The sequence below is a fragment of the Eleutherodactylus coqui genome, chromosome 2, assembly GCF_035609145.1.
Source record: "Eleutherodactylus coqui strain aEleCoq1 chromosome 2, aEleCoq1.hap1, whole genome shotgun sequence".
In the NCBI taxonomy this organism is placed as follows: Eukaryota; Metazoa; Chordata; class Amphibia; order Anura; family Eleutherodactylidae; genus Eleutherodactylus; species Eleutherodactylus coqui.
This window is the reverse complement of record NC_089838.1, coordinates 130,104,053-130,124,471: the sequence shown is the minus strand read 5'-3', so window position 1 is coordinate 130,124,471 and position 20,419 is coordinate 130,104,053. Positions and strand designations below refer to the sequence as shown.

At 43.8% G+C, this 20,419-nt stretch overlaps 1 protein-coding gene across 4 annotated transcripts in view; it reads left to right on the top strand.

Moving 5' to 3' along the window:
* The window catches only part of EEA1 (early endosome antigen 1), a 168,726-nt gene that overhangs the window by 101,466 nt on the left and 46,841 nt on the right, over positions 1-20,419 (top strand). For 2 of the 4 annotated variants that reach the window (XM_066591518.1, XM_066591517.1), the window contains exons 3-7: positions 4,792-4,920; positions 16,019-16,146; positions 16,335-16,389; positions 18,732-18,797; positions 19,873-19,912. In XM_066591518.1, the coding sequence (XP_066447615.1) occupies positions 4,792-4,920; positions 16,019-16,146; positions 16,335-16,389; positions 18,732-18,797; positions 19,873-19,912 (418 nt within the window). Of the gene's footprint in view, positions 1-4,791; positions 4,921-16,018; positions 16,147-16,334; positions 16,390-18,731; positions 18,798-19,872; positions 19,913-20,419 lie in introns of those variants that run through there. The other 2 variants (XM_066591519.1, XM_066591520.1) reach the window with 2 other exon arrangements.

Sequence of the window (20,419 nt, the reverse complement as noted above, 5' to 3'; positions counted from 1 at the left end):
TCCGTTACCGCAGTACGTCCGAAAAAAGTTACATGGATCAACCATGCCCACCGGGTGAAAGCATGTTGCCAGAATAATTTAACAGTGCTCACACAAGCAAGAGGGACAGAACGGAGTCTGGGTGTTGGTTTTTAAGCTGTTTTCCAGGGAATGGGCAGTTCTCTAGGGGTTGGGTTTACAATAAGGGTGTCTTCCGGATTTTTCTGCGCGTTTTTTTCCGCAACACATCCGCGTATATCCGCGCGTGATTTTTCACGCATCCGCACCTATCCGCAAGCACATTTAGGTACCATACGCGCGTGAAAATCCGCGAGTGGAATCCGGAACGCTCGTGTGCAGGCGGCCTATAGCTTTTTGTTTTTGTTTTTGTTTTTACATTGTTACATTCAATGTCCAATAACGTCTTTATTTTTCCATGGACGGAGCTCTGTGAATGGTTTTGGTTTTTTTTCTCCCCGCGTGATTAGCTGAAGTTTCTATTGGTTCCTTTTTGGGGTGCATATGGCTTTTTTGATCGCTTTTATTGTAATTTTTTGGGGCCGGCAAATTGAACAAAATACCAATTTTTGCTTCCATTTTTTTAGCTTGTTCTTCACGTTGTTCGCCTTGCAGGATAACTGCTGGGTTCAGTTTATTGTACAAGGTCTTTTGAGATATATATATATATATATATATATATATATATATATATATATATATATATATATATATATATAATTTTTTTTTTTTATACAAATAGGTGAAAGTGGGCTAGAAGGGTTTTTTTCCCATTTTTATGTCCCTGTAGGGAACTTGACCCCCTAAAAGCTCACTATGATACTACAATGCATTATCGCTCACAGTAGCGATCACAAGCAATGAAAGGCCCAGACATCAGTGAATGGCATTCGGCTGCCATGGCAACCCATCAGCCCTCTGCGTTACATACCGCAATGTGCATTGATTTGTGCATGTAATGGTTTAAGGGGTCACTTCTGAGCCTGCGCCATTTACAGGATGGATGTAAAATTACGTCCTGCTGTGTTTAACTACCACCATGCCAAGATGTAAACTTATGTCCCCTGGCGTTAAGGAGTTAAAGAGGTTGTTTGCCCGCTTTCCACTGATGAGCGATTCTCTGCCATTCATTCTAATTTGTAGTCCGTACTCTATCACTCATTATGGAAGTTTTCCAATGATTATACTGAAGTGTTGACCAAGAATACACTGAATAGCCACTTTAATAGAGACACTATCTAATAGTGTGTTGGACCTTCTTCAGCCTTCAGAACCGCAGCAATTTGTCATCCATCATGGTGTCCATACACAGGTATCTGTGGATCCAAGATGTACCAAGAAAACATTTTCTATATCATTACTCCACCTCCACCAGCCTGAGCTGTTAACTCATGTAAGAAGGGTTCACGGATTCATATGGCTCGCGCCCAATTCTGACCTCCCATCAGCATAGTAAAACACAAATCTGGGTTCATCTGACCAGGCAATGTTTTTCCACTGCTCAGTATCCAATTTTTATGCTCCTTAGTCCATTAGAGTCTTGCTTTTCTGTTTCTCTTAAGGTACCTTTTACATAGAGCGCCTGTTGGATGATAAGTGTCCTACAATTGTCTTTCAGATATAGAGGCAGAGCGGCTGGAGATCTCTTCCGGACAACCTCTCCATTCTCAGTAAACAGGAGTCGTTCATATATTGAGCGACATTTGTCTACATGGGCTTATAGTCGTTTGGTTTTTAGGCCTGCTAAACTAACTCAGCGGCTCCTACGATTTGTCGCTCAGTGCTCTGTCAGTGGCCGCGTGTCCATGGGACAATTATCACACAAATTTGCTGTTTCCATGGATAATTTGGGCATTAATCGCCCAGTGTAAAGGTACTTTGGACAGCAATGACACTCACACTGCTCCTTTGTTATGAGCTATCCGTTCTAAGGAGCACCAAGTTGTGCATTTGGGCACATCAGTTGGAGCACCAGTCTTCTATTGGGCTGCAGTTTATGACTGCATTGCCTACTCCTCATGGTGATTCCTGATTTCCTCCTCTGACTCCTTTTGTCGATGAGCTGTTTAAATCCACAGGCTCCCCTTTTACTGGACGTTTTCCCTTGATCTCACTGTTCTCAATATACTCTCAACACCATTGCAATGTTGGCACTTTTTGAAATATCGGCCCCGGCTAGTCTACCACCAATGACCATGCCTCGTTCAAAGTTTCTACAATTGCTCTCCCCATTTTAATATGGATTCACAGAAAACTTGTTCACACGACTTTATGCTGCACTCTGGTGTCACATTTCCTATTTCCATACTGGGAAGCTCCAATCCTGAAAGGACAGCTGTCTCTAATAAAGTGGCGAATTACTGTACATATGTCAGGTGGAGTCATTACAGATGTGTTCACTCAGCGTCTGGTTCGATATTTCGAGTTGCAGATCAAGGCTGCTAAATGGCAATAAGTGATGGAAATCTGTTATGGACAAGTGTATGGTGTATGATGAGATTATTATACTTTTATTCAGACTTTTACTGAAACTATTCAATAAACTATTAAATATGATTTCCCCCCCACTTTTGTCCCTACCTAAGGTTTAAAGGGAATTAAATATCAGCACATCTTTTCCCTCACACCTATGACAGCATCCATGAGATTTCCAGCCAGGAAATTGGAATCTCCAAGATCTCTTTAAATGCAGGAAGACCCTTCACCTCCTGAGTTACTATTTCTTGTCCATAGGACAGGTTGGAAAATGTGGAGGTGGCTACGGCTTGGCTATCTCTGCTCTCCAAGTATTCCTACCGAACTATATGGGCAGGGAGGTTGGTCTCCACTAGGTAAGCCTGGAATCTTCCTCTTTTTCCTTGTGACGGCTGCTGTGCTTCCCTGTCTCTGGAGATCAGGAAGGGAAGGCTCTTCAGTTGTGGGAGAACCCCTCTGTGGCGGTTGCCGCACCTGGACTGGAGGTTTGCTGTATGTGATCCCTGTTTTATCTGGTGCTTCCATCAGCATATGGAGTTTGGGTGTGTATTAATCTAGGTGATGCCTAGTATCGCCACAGATTGAAGCTGGGGGGAGAATTGAAGGTTTCTAAGAGGGTCTCCAGCTAGCCCGTAGTGGAATCACCTTGAATAAGCTATTGAATTAAGCCTACAAGAATGAATAATAAGGGGGATGGCTCGCGATCAATATCCAGACCCAGGACATGATGACAACATAGTGGTATGGTGGGGTAAGAGGCTTTTTTTTCCCTAAATCAGCTCTGTTTGAGGAAGTTTCTTCTTTAAGCTGTGTGCTTTACCTATGGCCCAGCAACCACACTGGGCGCTGCCTGTGGCGTATGGCTGGTATAGTATCTGCACTTGGCCTATGGCTTCTGAGCTTGGCCGGTATAGCTTTTGTACTTTGGCTGGATCTATGGGCTTTGCCATTGCCTTTACAGCCACTGGGCTCTGCGTAAAGCCTCTAATTGTTTTGCCTTTTTCTTATGGCCTCTGAACTTGGCCTGCGGTCTCCCTGGAGAAGCCGCCAGTAGATGAACCCTTTATTTCTCACCATACACTTTCAGTAAGGTCCTGTATAAAGAATATCTTTGGAAGTTCTGAGGATTGCATAAGAACAAGATGAGGAGTACATGAGGTGTAGTTTAGGAATGTGGAGCTTATGTTTAAAGTTTACTTCCTATGGGAAGTTTGTATGAGACCCTTTCTTCCTGAAGTCACATCCTTATGTGAAGGAGTAGCCATAGGGTACCTTTTACTCTTAACTGTCTAGTCTCACAATATCATTCGACTATATACTTTCCTATGCTTTTTGGGGCATAAAAATGTTTATTGCAAGATTTATGATGTGCTGTTGTGTGATAAGTTGAGGTCCATTTAGTTTCTGATCCATTATCTTTTCTGGGGACTTTAATCTGGTCCTTTATGCAATCACAGAGTCCCCCTTCACTTATTTGCTTTTATTAGAATACTGATCATTAGGATCGTTTCTTGTTATTTTGACTTCAGTTGGGGGGTCTTGCATGATGATCTTCTTAATTTTCTGATTTAGGGTTCAAGCTGAAACCTCTGTCCTAAGGTTGGATTATCTCTTGTGTAGTGTCTTGGTGTAATGTCTTGTATTGTGTTCCTTTTTTGAAATACCTCCTCCCCCTTGTTATCAAAATTCTAGGAACGATAAAATGGCGAGTTCCATAGGCTGGATGGATGGAATGGAGAAACCAGTACTGCAAGGGTTAGATGGATCCTGGGAATCAACAAGCTGACATATATCTGTAGGGTTGGAACGTCCCTGAGGTTGTACGGCACAGTTTCAACTTCAGAAGTAGATAGTACCAATACTTCTGTTAATCAAATCTGTAAGACAGCTTCTTGGAATTGCGCAAGTACTTTATTGGTGGATTCTTCAATCCATTGGGCTATTGGCCATCCATAGAATAGTACTTTAGGCTGGGAACCCCACTCAGTTATTTATCTAGTTTATATGGGTGCTGTCTTGGGTCTCAAATAGTCCACCTCTTCAGTCTGCAGTAAGATCCATGAAGGGTGTTCCTGACTCTAAAGAGACCGGGGAGGTTCCAGTTTCCTATACGGAGGGCTCTTTTGTGGGTGCTGTCATGGGCTCATGGAAAACTGATTACCGGTAAGTAATCTTGTTTTGTTCTGCTATTTGTGGTCTTCATGAGCTGTAATTTCTTCTTGCTGACATAAGATCATAGTATAAGATAAGGTCTCTCTAAAAATCTTGAACAAACCGTTTAAAATCTTGAGCATGGAGTTTTATATATTCCATCTGCAGGGGTTCATCTGTCCTGTATGCATGCACATGTATGTCACGGCCCCTGAGCTCGCTGAACATTACGAGAGCGAGCATGCAGAGTCAGGAAGAAGGGGACCGCCGCCATCCAGTCGTGTTCCTGATGTAACTGTGGGTCTCTATATTCCTCATTTATAAAGCCAGCTTCCTTGCTTTTGGGGTGTCTTGGTTCCTCTACTATTGAATTAAATCTCCTTACAAGCCCTAAGCTTTGATCCTATGAAACTTCCGACAGCCTGTGCTGTTTCCCTACATCTGCATGCTGCAGGTCTGCATATATCTCTTTGGTGCCTTGTCTCTGTTCTCCTCTGTGACCCCCAAATACTGATCGGGGCATTTAATTCCACTGCCAGCTGACACCCATCTTGTATGGAGCGTGATTGCTCCATACTCACCCTGTGTGCCTAGAATGTAAACTGTTACTCAACTTTACTGGAAACCAGCAAAAAGCCCGCTATGGTCAGCGATAAGAACCTGTGGACGAACAGTGAGTGATTTCTGCATTTACAAGTACACTGCACGATTATCTCTCAAACTTGTTCACGTGTAAATGGCCTATTAGAAGACAGGATGCAGGGTTGGATTTGTCACCAGACCAACTGCATTGACCTACAGCGAGGCCCGTAGGGTTCAGTCAGGGTGTCTTAACTGTTTGACAGAGAAAATAATGCCGCACGTGCGCTATCAAATGCGTTGGAATCTGCAATGAAGCCTAATACACAGATTTAATGAGACCCTGGTAAAGCAATATGAAATGCTGTAATATTCCGTCAGCGTTCCTGCGTTGTGATCTCTTGTTGGCGAATTGATTTCCAACGTTGTTTGGTAACTGCTTAGTTAACACAGCTCCTCCATATTTTGGCCTTACGGTATACTTTATGCTTCATTTTTCACTTTGTAACCAACTGCACAGCTGCCATTCCTGAGAAGACATGCCGACTCTGATGTAGTGCTGTCTGGTGAGTGGTTTGGTAATATAGTATGTTAGGCTGAAAAAAGACTGTCAATCTAGCTCAGCCTGTTTCCACCCTCCGCCATGTTGATCCAGAGGAAAGCAAAAAAAAAACCCACAAAACAATGAGGCAGGAGCTAATTTACCCGATTTGGGGAAAAAAATCCTTCCCGACTCCATAATGGCAGTCAGAATAATCCCTGGATCAATGTTTGAAAAGTTCCTACCAGACTGCAAGACCCGAATCAACAACCCCGCTGGTCACCTAATGTCTATATCCTGTAATATCGTAGCGCTCTAGAAAGACATCTAGTCCTCTTAAACTCCTCTATGGATTTGCCATCACCACATCCTCAGGCAGAGCGTTGCACAGTCTCACTGCTCTTACAGTAAAGAACTGCTTTCTGTGTTGGTGATGAAACCGGCTTTCCTCTAGATGTAGAGGATGCCCTCTTCTTAGCGTTGCAGTCCTGGGTATAAACAGTTCATGGGAGAGATCCTAGTATCGTCCCCTCATGTATTTATACATAGTTATTTGATCACCCCTTAGCCGTCTTTCCATGGTGAATAATCCCAATTTTGATAGCCTCTCTGGGTATTCCAGTCCTCCCATTCCCTTTATTAATTTAGTTGGTGAGCCTAGAGGTCTAATAAGGGACTGGTCCTATAGATAATTAGCACTAATTAGTAGTGCATTGGTATTATTTGTTAATAGGCTGTGCCATATACAGTGTTTCTCTGATAATAAGCCCTGCCCCGATTTTTGGGGGAGGCTTGAAATATAAGCCCTAGTTAAACAATATGAGAAAAAAAACAGCAATACTCTCCTAGCAGGCAACATCAGAGCCGGCGCTCGATCATTCACAGCCATTCAGTGACTGACCTCACTAAATGGCTGTGATTGGTTCATTGAGCGCTGGCTCTGATTGGCTGAGCAATGTCGCTCGTGATCCAATTACAGCACTTGCTTGCTGGAGGCGGGGTATTCAAAGCCCTGTCACCAGAAAGAAAGTGCTGCGACAAGGCTGAGGACACGCCAGCCTGCGGCAGCGCCGGAGACCAGTGCGAGGGACTCAGACGCCAGGTGAGTGTAAGACACCTCCCCCCCCCCCCCCCCCCTGAACATAAGACACTGTGCCTCTATTGGGGCAAAAGTTAATATAAGACAGTGTCTTATTTTGGGGAGAACACTATTTACAGGGTAACTGCACATTTTAAAAGCCTGTCACATGCCAAAAATTCTGATCAGTAGGGGGCCGTGTGCCGAGACCCTTGTTGATCACTGAAACAAAGGGGCTGCAGTGCTCCTCTCACCAGCTGAAGATAGATGCATATAGGCCTATAGAAGTCTGTGTCTGTCTTCAGCTGCTGGAAGACATGTCAAGTTTTTTTTAAAAAGTGCAGTGATGCTACACTGACACAGGCAAGCGCGATATCTAAGCCTGATGTTGCGCTTGCCAACGTGCATTTTTTTTACACCGATGCAAGATGTTTTTCATTCAAAAACGGCTAGCTTCGCTTCTGTGACATTGCGATTCTCAGGCCCGTGTTTTATGTGCGTCAGAGGATCGCAAGTCTTTCCCATTGATTTTAATGGGAAATATCCCATCACACGGCATGTAAGGTCTTTTAATATTCCATCAAAACAATGGGAGGGGTGTTCCGAGGGAACGCCAAAAGATAAAACCTGCAGCATTTTTCTTTTTTTTCTCCTGACAGCATCGCTGCAGGGGAGAAAAATCACTTGTGTCAATAAGAACATTCAAAAGACTGCAGTTCTTATTCATGTGAGTTTTGCGCTTCTCACAATGCACATAACGCTCGTGAATTCTCCCCCGTGTCCATAAGCCCGTACTCTGGAACTCCACATGAAAGTAACACTAGGAGTTTTCAGTAGAAGTCTTCTGGTTTGTCCTCTGGCTCCAATCCCTGGAATATTACTAAGCCGCTTTTAGGCATGAAGACCAGAGTTTGGTTTCCAAGATTGTAGTGCAGTGTCATAGCAATGATGTGCTTTACATGCATACGTTCTGTGAATAATTGACTTTCACGGCCAATTAAATTCATCTACTCTGATATTCAGTTATGCCTCACAGTGCAGCCTGCTTATCACTCGTTCCGAGACGGGTTTATCACAGGGAACTTTGCCGTTTTTTTTTTCTTGGTTGACAGCAAAATGAAGTGATAATTCAGATTTATTATCATCTGTGGTTAGCATTCAGGTAAATACATTTGATGAACCCAGTCTTATGTAGCATGTATAATCAGAATCACTAAATCACTTAAAGGGAACCTGCCACTGGCTTCATGCTGCCCGAGCTCCAGACAAGTGCTCACATTAGGGCTTATGCCCACGGCCGGGTCAGATCCCGCCTGCGAACTCTCGCAGCGGAATCAGACCCAGCGTCCCCCAGAGACCCCATGCTTACCTCTGCAGATCCACCGCGAGAGTGACGGCTGGCGCGCATGCACAGTGCAGCGTGTGACGTGGATTCCTGTGATACTTCCATGTCTAGACCTTCTACTACAGAAGTCAGTGGGTCCACTGCTGACCGTCCTGTCTACGTCCCTGCTGGGAATTCTCCCTAAATGCTGATGGCAGCCCCCACAGTCATGTACATATAATAGCAAATATTTTCTAATAAAATTGATAAATATTGTATATTTTTATTCTAATTAGTAAAATGCTGGGTTATACGTTTCCTTTCGATGCTACTGAATGTTTGGTGAGATGTAGCTTCCCTTGGCGCTGTCAGTGGATTTGTACCTGCTTCTGTTTTTGTGAGACAACCACTTTCGTAAAAGGGAGCGATTCTGACAAGCTAGTTCTTTTTTCCATACCCGCCTGTGCCCGCTGCCTTCTGCTATGTTAATGGATCCCTCCTGAAAGTTACCGCTATGATATAAAAGTGCGCACTGAAGGTCAGCCTACACTGTAATGGAGCACTAAATGTGGAGTCAGCAGGTAGTAACAGCTTTCTGTAAGATGCATTTTTAAGGGGTTGTGCCAGAATTAACTTTTATTACCTATCCATATGATAAGTGATTAATCTGATTTGTGAGACTCTCTCCACTGAGACCCTGACAATCCTGAGAACAGGGCTCCCATTTCCTCTCTCCTGCTCCCTGCAGAGAGTGCATAGATTGAATGGAGCGATGACCACACATGCGCAGTCCTGATCTATTAATTTTCAGTGGTGCTACAGGAGACTACGGGCGCTTGGCTATTTCCATCAGCTCCGTTGAAAAGAGTGGCGCGGAGGTCACGCATGTGTGGCCATCGCTCTATTCAATGTGATGTCACTGTATGTTGATGAACCACCCTGCAGTCACAAGAAGAGAGGGACATGGGTCTCCTGTTCTCTGGATCGGTGGGGGACTCAGCGGAAAGACCACCACCGCATTTTATCACCTGTTTTATGGATAAGTGGTAAGTTAATTTGGGTACATCCCCTTTAAGTCACGTAGATAAGTGTTAAAGGAGTTGTCCAGTGTCTAACTATTGATGACCTATGTTCTGGGTAGGTCATTACTAGCAGATCAGTGAGGATGCGCTGCTCGTGACCCAGTGATCAGCTGTTACCATGGCCTGTCATTGTGTGTATGAAGCTGTCTTTGTGCTGGAAGCAAGCAGCTCCATCCAGTGCACAGTGGCCATGACTGGTATTACATGCTGAGTTGCTTGCCAAGTGATTGCCACTAATTTTGTAATATTAGCCGCCACCGTGCGCTGCATGGAGCTGTCTGCTTCTGACACAAAATAGTATGCTAGGCTGAAAAAAGAAAAACAATGTCCATCCAGTTCATCCTGTTTCACACCCCCCCCCCAACCTTGTTGATCCAGAGGAAGGTAAAAACCTTAGTGGGCAGAAGCGAATACTGCTTCATACATACAGTGTGATCCCCACGGAACAGTGTTGACAAGCGGCAGACCCCCACTGATCTGGTGTTTTTGACCTATCCTGAGAGGAACTCCTTTAACCCCTTCCCGCTACAGGATGTACATTTACATCCTGGCTGGGAAGGTGTTCTCGTAAATGGGCTTAAACTTGCGTCCTATGGCTGTTACAGGCCCAGTAGCTGCGCCATTGCCGTCTGCGGCGGCTGTGACTGACAGCTTGCCTTTTTGCTGCAACAGGAGGGATTGGTGAGGACACTGCTAAAGTCTGTGCCGGACAAAAATCTGGCTTATTTTTCAGTCCCATGCGTGTTCTTCCATACATTTCTAGTTTTATTTTCCCGTTAAGACAGTTCTAAGGCTTGCAGGATGACTTTCCGTTTTTATTGGTACCATTTTGAGGTATAAACCATTTTTGATTACTTTTCATTCCTGTTGGAGGAAGTGAGATGACCTTGAAAACTGCTTTTTGGCATTTTCTTTTCTAGTTTCTTCTTTTAAGGACTTTACCATGCTGGATAAATGTAATATTTTATAGTATGGGTTCTATGTGATGATACTGTTTTACACATACAGAATAAATTATCTGGTTTTATCAGTGCTACCATCAAGTGCCACCATAAAGCAAAGATTTATATAGGAAGCCCTGCTTGTATACAGCTGTAGCTTTGGTTCTGTTTTTGAAAAACTGAACTGGTTCTACATGTCCTTTCCCTGTAGGAAGAGCTCTGTTGATGATAAACTGTATGTGGGTTAAAGGGGATGTGCCATTAGAAACCTATAGTTTTCTAGCAAGTTTTTACGTTAAAGCCTTTAAACATTTTGTGATGGTGTTTTTGTTTTTAATTTACAATTTAGAAAAATTCCTGAAATCTTGCAGTTTTCACACTGACCACAAAGCTTAATCATAGCCTGAGACTTCCTGTTCTGTAGAAAGAACTTTTAGCAGTCAGCTCCTTGTCAGGGGGAAGATTACAGTGAAAAGTGACATTATATAGCTAGATACCATAGGATCCACCGTTCACAATAGGTGATGGTCACAGTTCACCCCCCCCCCCTTCACTGCACAATGACCTTTGCACATGTCACAGAGCATGCCCACAACATTCTCCCATAGTCGCGTCTAACCATGTGGCTGCTGTAAAGTAAGTTTCAGCAAGATGATGGCCCCCATAATCATGTACAGAAAATACAATCGGAGAGTAAAAGCAGATTACATTACATTACAATATAATGTTTCAGTATCTGGTTTCAATCCCCTAGATACCCAAAGGTCAGACGACCATAATTTTTTGATAATTCGTATCTCGGAAACTATTGGGCATAGGAGGAGGTGCAAAAGGTCATTGTCTCTGTAGGAATATGCAGATCTGTAACATATTTTTCCTAATTGTAATTGCAATAAAAGTTCTCCACGAGAGCAGATATTTACATTGTATTCAGCTGACAGCCAGCAGCAGCCCTTGCAAAGATAGTGCAGCTGAGTGCAAATCCCAGCATGCGGTCTGGACTTTTCAAACAGCTGCTGGAGGCTCATTTACATGCAAGTAAAGCTGATAAAGTGCTAATGGGCATTACTTCCCATTAGTACTTTATGCAGAATGATCGCTAGAACTGTCAATTGTTTGAAAGATTGTCTTTGCTTGTAAAGGAGCCTTTACTCTATTCTTACAACCATTTTAGTGTTATCAAATATGACCAAACACACCTGAATATGCTTCTTATTATGATTTATCTAAGAAATCTGCTTTGGGACATACAAGTTGTTCAGTTAAACAATCGTTAATCTACAGATTGTTATGCAGAAAATTACAGTTTGCACATCTTCCTATGCCCAATAATGACCTTTGGAAAATTGACCCCTCCCACCCTATATTTCTTGACCCCATGATCCATTTGGTCTGAAAATCAAAATTTTTTTTATATACATTCTAGTAATAAACAAATGTGCAAAGTTTAGTACAAAATTGCAGCCGGTTGGGTGTTACGCCTTGAGTGATTTGTCCTCGAATGACCCTAAAACTAATTGCTGTGGCTACTTTTTTTGTTCAATAAATTTTTATTGGATTTTAACATTAAGGCAAAACAGTTACATTAACGTGTTAACGATGTTAAACATGAGCAGAGCACTCATGGCTCCATGAATGTTATTGCAATAAATTCCTATTCAAACAAAGAGACGTTTTGCTTGAAATTTGTTATCTCGTAAACAGTAACATATGAAAAGACAGGGGTTTAGGACCAGGGGGGTAGGGGAGAGCGGGAAGAGGGGGGTCCAGATATTGGGTTCAGTGGTATAGAGGCCAGCCTTGGTCGTTTGGTTTTATGTGCAAGAACCTGTTTGTAGCCATCTGGTGAATGAGGGTGTCTCCCGTATATCTATCCACAATGCCCAGGTCTTATAGAAATTATCGTAACGCTGGGGGTCATCGGTTAGCCTCAATCTCTCCATCTTGGCTATTTCGTCCATTGCCCCCACCCACGCGTGTCTGGGAACCTCCTTGTCCTGTTTCCAGAACCTGGGGATTGACAGGCGGGTTGCCAAAATGAAGAATTTTAAGAGGCCTTTTTTGAGAGACAGGGTGTTGGGGGCAATCGACAAAAGCGCCAGCTCCGGTGTCATGTCCAGAGTCTCCCTGCACGTACTCTCGTACAGGTTTTTCATTTGGTGCCAGATGGATGCGACCATGGGGCATTCCCACCAAATATGAAGCATCGAGCCGGTCTCTGCTTTGCAGCGCCAGCAGATGTTCGAGGTTGATGGGAAGATGGTATGTAATCTTTCCGGGGTCATGTACCATCTAGATAGAATTTTGAAGTTTAGCTCCTGGATTCTGCTCGCGATGGACATCTTGTGTGTGAGCTGGAAAGCCCTAGACCAGAGCTCTCCGGAGACCGGCCGGCCTAGCGCCTCTTCCCAAGCCCCCACCCACCTGGGGCGATGGTCGCCTAGTTTTTCGTCTAGTAATTGGTTATAGAGCAATGAGACTGTGTGTCTGGGCGTTTCCGAAGCGCAACATAACTTCTCGAAGGGGGTGAGGTTCGCTGTCCAGCCCCCAGCAGGTTTTATTCTCTCCAGGTAACTACCGATCTGGAGAAATTGCATCCATGAGCCCGGGGGAGAGTTCGTTGTTCCTCTAATGTCTGCCATGTCCCGCAGCCTTCCAGACTCCAACACCTCCCCTATCCTTGCCTCCACTCCGAGTGGCATGAACCTCAGGTTGCGTGTGTTGCTGGGAGTTGTGGGTTTCCAGCCAGTGGTGTGAGAGGCCCTGGTATCGACACGTCACACCCCCCTCTCCAGGCCCCCAGGAGTGAGTTCATTAGGGACGAGATCGTCAATTTCTCTTGTGTCCTCAGGCCGGGGACCCAGAACACCCCCCCGCGTCTCGATGTCGTTAGCATCGTTCTCTATTTGTACCCACTGTTTATCAGATCTATGGTGAAAGAGGTCTAATATGAGGGTGCCGATTGTCGCTTTATGGTAGAGACGCAGGTCTGGGAGTCCCGCCCCCCCCCCCCCCCCTTCTCTTTTTGCTTGGTTAGACTTTTGTAGCTAAGTCTCCTGGATCCTCCTTTCCATACGAATTTAAGGATTTGGCTACGTAATTTGTCGAAAAAAGCTTTTGGAGGGTTACATGGTGCGGTCTGAAATATGTATAGGACCCTTGGGAGGATATCCATTTTGATCACACTCATCCTGCCAAACCATGATAACGGAATACCTTCCCACTTCTCCAGGTCCTTCTCGAGGGTTATAAGGAGGGGTTTGTAGTTTAGTTCATAGGTCGCGGTCGGGTCTGTCGGGATTTGAATCCCTAGATATTTGATTGAGACCTGCTTCCAAATAAAAGGGAATTCTGAGGACAGGTCAGCTACGACTGTCTGAGGTATTGAAATATTCAGAATCACCGATTTTTGTGCGTTGACTTTGTAATTGCTAATTTTTCCAAACGCGTTAAATTCCCGGATAATGTTTGGGAGGCCTACGCAGGGGTTGGTGACATATATTAGGAGGTCGTCCGCGAAAAGCGATATTTTATATTCTGCCTTCCCGACCTGCATCCCTTTTATTGAGGGGTTATTTCGGATGGCGTTTGCGAGCGTCTCCATTACCAGTATGTACAGAGTTGGCGACAAGGGGCACCCCTGTCTCGTACCATTTTTGATCTCGAGGGGAGTGGACAGGTTGCCATTCACCCTGATCCGGGCCGATGGGCTGTTGTATAATGCCAGTATCCAGGATAGTGCCCTTGTCCCCATCCCCACCTTCCCCAGTGTCGCCTCTAGAAATCTCCAGCTGATTCTGTCGAACGCTTTTTCAGCGTCCACCGAAAGCAGACAGAGTGGGACTCCCTTTTTCTTGGCTCGATCTATCAGGGACATGGTTTTAGTGGAATTATCTCTTGCCTCCCTCCCGGGGACAAATCCCACTTGGTCGTTGTGGATGAGACGCGGGATCGAAGGCTTTAGTCTATTAGCTATTATTTTAGAAAAGATTTTTATGTTGCAATTGATCAGTGATATTGGGCGATAGCTGCCACAAGACAGGGGATCCTTCCCGGGTTTGGGGATCAAGACAATATGAGCTTGTAAGGCCTGTGGGGGGAATGGGCACCCCCGGGACACTGAGTTAAAAGCCTGCATCAGTAGGTCCGATACCCAGTCCCCACATGCTTTATAAAATCTCGGGGAATAGCCGTCTGGGCCTGGGCTCTTTCCTGGCTTGATGTCCGCTAATACTTTTGAGAGTTCTTCTGAATCGAAGTCCCTCTCTAAATCCCCAGCTTCGTCTGACGAAAGTCTTCTGGAAACATGCTGGTCTAAATACTCCTCGAGCTTCTGTGCGTGTTGGGTGTCAGATGTCTCGTGGCTCAGGGATGTTATATAGTTTTGAGTAAAACCGTTGAAATTCCTCTAATATTTCTTTTGGGGAGGGAATTCGCCTACCTTCCGCTGAGTTTATGGAGTGTATGTGGGGGTGGGACAATTCGGGGTGTAGGGCTCTGGCTAACCATCTGCCACTTTTATCCCCATATTCATAGAATCCCGCTTTGAGCTTGTCCCTTCTGCATAGGGCTTTTTGATCCAGGATGTCTAGACTTTTATGTCGAGTCTCAGAGATTTCCGCTTGGAGGGTGGAAGATGGGTGAGTCTTGTTGGCCAGTTCTTTTTGTTGGAGGTCCTTTATCAATTGGGTAAGCCTAGCTGTTTGTTCTTTTTTAATCCTGGCGCCGTGTGAGATGAAAACCCCTCTTGGGACGCATTTTAATGCCTCCCATTTTAGCGGAGCGGGTGTGAGGTCTAATTCATGGTCTATCCTGAAGTTAGCTATTGTTTTTTTGACGTCATTCATGCAGACAACGTTTTTGAGTAGGTTGTCGTTTAGACGCCACGTGGGCGTCCTCAACTCCGTGTCCCCCGGGCCCAAGGATGCAAACATTGGGGAGTGGTCGGACCACAGCAGGATGTCCAGGGAACATTGAGGGTCCCCGTCTAGTAAGCTGTGTGAGATGTATATGTAGTCGATCCTGCTATAGGAGTGATGTGCCATGGAGTGAAAGGTGTAGTCTCGCTTACCCGGATGGAGAGTGCGCCAGAGATCTATCAGGTCCATACTCACGAGGATTTCCTGAACCTTTCGGGTGGCTAGTCTTGAGAGCGCTGAGCATCCTGTGGAGGAGTCCAACCGGGGGTCCATACACATATTAAAGGCGCCTCCCAGTAGGATCGGGGTTCCGTCTGCGAAGTCCGAGAGGCTCCGGAGAGCCTGTGGCTACTTTTTAACAAAAGGGATTTCTTAAAGTGGACATCCCATGAAATGAAGGTGAAACAGCAGAGATTAGCAACTTTTTTTTTTTTTGTCCTGATTTGAAATGTATGTAGTATAAAAGTAATACTGATGCGTTGTGCTAGTAGCTCGCTAGTATCTCTTCCCTGAGTCACATCCTTAAGATTCGCCCCGTGGAAAAAAATGGCATCCACTGAAATAACGCCACATCGAGCTGGTGTTATCCAACGCTATTCTATTGTGCCATTCATATGCGTTGGGAAACAATGCCCAGGAGCTTCATAAACACACCATAAGGCATTCAGACAGAAAACTTGTGTAAATACGTTAAGTCTCGCCCTGTGTTCTGCACCTGCTGGCAAATAAAAGGCTTTACTGAAACTTGATTTACGCTTGTGATCTGGTAATGTGATAAACTGCGAGCGCTGAACATTCGCTTCTGGTTTAAAATCATTTTTTCCCATAAGGTGACGGTACTTCTTTTCTTTTTTTTGTTCTTGCTCTTAATTTATGTTTAAAGTAATCTAGTTGGAGATTGTATCATGGAAAACTATTTTGTTTCTTCTAGGGCTTCATTTGTCCGCTCTGTATGAAATCCCATGGAACAGCTGAAGAACTCTTTAAACATTATGAAGCTTCTCACGAGCCGTGTAGTGACCCCGGTCATGGAGGAGACGTCAATTCTTCTGCAGAAAGGTAGTTTGTTGCACTTCTTTTTTTTTTACATTTTTAATGTACTTACATTGTTTCACAATTCTTTGCATATTGATTCCATCTTCTAGCCTTAGAAATTCCTTATTCTTGATTAAATACCCAGTGCCTGGCCTCCATTGTGTCTAGGTCAATTACAGTATAACATTTATGATGTTTTTCTTTTCCTTTAGAGAGGAGTTATTGTTACTTCGACAAGAAGTACAGGACTTGCAAGCATCACTTAAGGTTAACATCATTTTCATTTGTCTGTTGGAAAGGAATTGGCCTAAAAGGCAAAATATGAAAATGTGCGCAGTGGGTTGCGGAAGAAGCAATAAAAAATGCTCCTAATGTAGTAATAGGTTTGTAAGAAAATGTAGACACTGAATGGCCACTTTATTATAGACACGACCCTTTCACGATTGGAGATTCCTTATGTAGATAGAAGTTAGGCATGCGACCCCAGAGTACAGCATGAAATTAAATGAGCAAATTTTCTGTGCATCAGTTTCAGTATGAGTACACATTAGAATAGGGAAAATAGATCGATCTGAACGACTTAGAATGAGACATGGTCATCGGTGCTACACTGGGCGGGGACAGGATTTCAAAAACTGTTAACCTTGTGCGGTTTTTGTGCAGCAGTGTGAAGAGTATACCAAGAATGGTGTGATGGAGGAAAACCTCCTATGGAGGATGTCAGGAATTCTTGACAATCAGGTGCTGCACAATCAAGTTATTTTAACCGGAATACAATGCTCCCCGGCTCCTGCGAATGTGTCTGGCATTTTGCCGACGGGCACATGTGCAGAAGCCAAGTAAGGTCCTTGGAGGATGATTGTGTTGGGGTTCAAATACGGAGGCCTCTGGTAAGAAGTTTCATCCACTCTCACCGATCGCATCGGTGAGGGGAGATGAAACTTCCACTTCTTTTTAAACCTTTTTACGTGATCGCCATTGGATAACAGGGATCACGTGACCAGGAGCCGCATACAGCAGCTTTCCCGTGAAATCTCCAGGCTCTTGGCTACCTTTTGGTAGCCAGGAGCAGGGAGATTTTAAATTTCCCGGGCAATGCTTGACTTTTGCGCATGCGTCTGCCATTTTGCTGATAACTTTAGTTATGCAATTTCCTCTCCCCTCACTGATACGATCCATAAGGGGAGATGAAATGTTAATGTTTTAAACTTTTTTGGTTTTTTTACACTTTTTTTTTTAACTTTCCATGATCTCCTTTATCCGATAGATAATGGGGATCATGTGACCGAGAACCACATACAGTGGTCCCCGGTGACCTCTCCCTGCACTATATACTATCTTTGACAGCCGGATAGAGGGGAATTTAAAATTTTCCGGGCCCTCTGGACATCTGCGCATGTGCTCCGGGGGCAGCCTGGGATGACAGCTCCATGTTGTCAGCTACCTCCGGGCACCGACGACAGCTGTTACGTCCAGAGCCCACATGGCTTTAATCTCTGCAGGAAGCATGTTGTTATGTCCTCAGAGATTAAAGCCCATTTGGCTAGGATGTAAAAACAAGGTGGGCTGGTCACTACAGGGTTAACTGACCACTTTATTATATATAATTTATAATATGTTGTATGGATAAAGTTAAATTTTAAACCAGTTGACCCTGGAGGTCCCTTCCAACTCGACCATTCTATGATTCTTGTATAGTTGCTATTTCTTTCAAAAGACTTTGGACATCTCCTTCCCATTCATGGCGAACGTGCTTTAGCATTTCTTTTTCACAAAACTGCACGTAGAACAAAGTTTTCAGCTATGTTCAGACGTGATTGATACGCTGCGGAATATCCACTGTGGAATTTCCGCAGGGCAGTTGATAAACCGACCTGAAGACGCAAGACGTAAAGTTTGTCTGTTTGTTGCGGATTTTGTGCGGTTTTTTTGGTGCAGATTTTAGTGCGATTTGATTTTCATTAGTTTATGCAGATATTCTTGCAGCTTAAAAAGCTTATTTTGTTAATGAAGAAAGAAAAGAACTCCTAGGTGATATCCTGCCTTTCACAAGAGCCATTTTGTGGTGTCATTGCAATTGAAGGAACGTAACTTGTGGCTAAAAAAGCCATATTTAAAAGTTTTTTGCTGCAACTTATTATTGGACAAACCTTTCTTTATGCTACTAAAGTCATGATATGTTTTTACTTAGCGGTAATAAAAAGATTCAGGCAATGTTAAATTTTACTGCGGAAACATGCAGAAAAGGTGCTTTTATTAGTACGCAGCAGATATTTTCTGCTCCGTGAGGGCAAAAAAATCACTAAAACTCCTTCATTTAGCTGGGATTTTAAAACGCTGCAAATTGTGCATCGGAAATTCTGCAGCGGACATTCCCTATTCTATCCATCCCGGGTGAACATAGCCTTTACTTGATTCATGTTGTATCCTTTAGTAGTACACCTTGGCGTTTAATTGGCCCTTAAAAGTAGAAATCATGGTGGCATGGCCGCTCCATGGAGCCACAGTAACCAATACAGAAAACTGTGAGCCCCTCTATTCCCTACGAAGGAAGATTGATTCATCCTGTAGAATTTGATGTTCTTATATCTTGTGTTTATATGATTCAGGAAGAGAAATGGTATGCAGAAGAACTGAAAAAGGAGTTGGAAAATGTTCAAGAGCAACTGAAGCAAGTAATTCCTTTAAGATTTTTGAAGTAGGATTTAAGGATTTCTTTTTTTCTTAAATTTAATTCTAGTAATTAACACTTTGTTGCACAGGTTTAGCCATTTTAAGAGCGTTTTTTTTTTCTTGGGTTCAATTTGTACTTGAGTTGTATGGATATTTTCCCATATGGTGTCCTAGTTTGTAGCATAGATCACAGCAATCCTGTACTATTCTGATGAACTGTATTAATAATGAAGGATTCTTCTGTGTACAGCTGTCCTTAGAAGGAGCTCAGAAACGTTACATCACTGCCTTCTGAGGGGCTCAGTATTAAACTATAATCTATTAAGGCCCCGTGTCCATGACCGTGAATTCGCCGGCGAATCACGCAGGCTGGAGCTTTCCATTGCGTTGCTATAAAAAGCGCAAGCCCCGTGTTCACGAGCCGAGAATCATTGCGATTCTCCGCTCGTGGCGGGCAATTCACAACATGCTACAAATTGCCCCGATTCTCCTCGGTCAGCCTATCTATTAGATTAGGCTGACTGACGGAGATTCGTGTGCGGCTCCTGCTCCCGCGGTGGAGATCTGCCGCAGGACTTCGCAACGCCCGTGGACAGCAGGCCTTAGTCTCCAATTAAAGATTGCTTCCACATTAGTGGATACACTGTTTATACTCGCAGCTACTTCAGTAACTGCATACACATACTCGCATACATACAAACATTGGATTCACATATAATATGTGTGAATGCATCCTTAGAACTTTCCAACTTTTACAGTAGGTGCAGCTGTTTGGGTTGTATATAGCACTTTTTTACATTTCGCCTTCTGCTATGTACATTCATGGCTTATCCAGTATTTTTCAGAATTTTTTTTTTTACAATCCACTATTTATGGAGTTCCATAGTTTTTAAAAAGCCAGTGTTTACATAAACAAATAAATAAAGGATCTTTGATAACTAATAAGAAACGATGTGTTCCCACCTAAGTAATATACACAGCAAAGTAGTTTTCTAGAAACGTGAGGGCTCTACAGGTGACTTCCAGGTTTAACTGTTTAATTTCTTCCTGTATTGTAACTTGTTTTCTCCTCTTTAGAACGCAATACCTGATGGAGTGACCACAGTAGCATCTGCAGGTGATTATCATCTTCCTAGAAAGGGGCTTTTTTATGGATTGTGGGCATAGTTAAAATGCCCTTGATTTCTGCATGACTAGGCGTTCGTTCACATCAGCATCAGAGAGCAGCATGCTGCGCTGTTTCATCATGTAAAAAAAACAGAAACCAAACGGACCTCAATATAATCAATGGGGTCCATTAGGTGCTGTTCTGTCTTAGACTAATATCACCGAGGCAGTTAAGTTCCCGTCAAACAAGTGTATTTCACCGTAGGGAACCACAAAAATATAATAAAATATAACTTTTATTGGTTAAAGGGGTTGTCCCGAGGCAGCAAGTGGGGTTATACACTTCTGTATGGCCATAATAATGCACTTTGTAATATACATTGTGCATTAATTATGAGCCATACAGAAGTTATAAAAAGTTTTTTACTTACCTGCTCCGTTGCTAGCGTCCTGGTCTCCATGGTGCCGACTAATTTTTGGCCTCCGATGGCCAAATTAGCCGCGCTTGCGCAGTCCG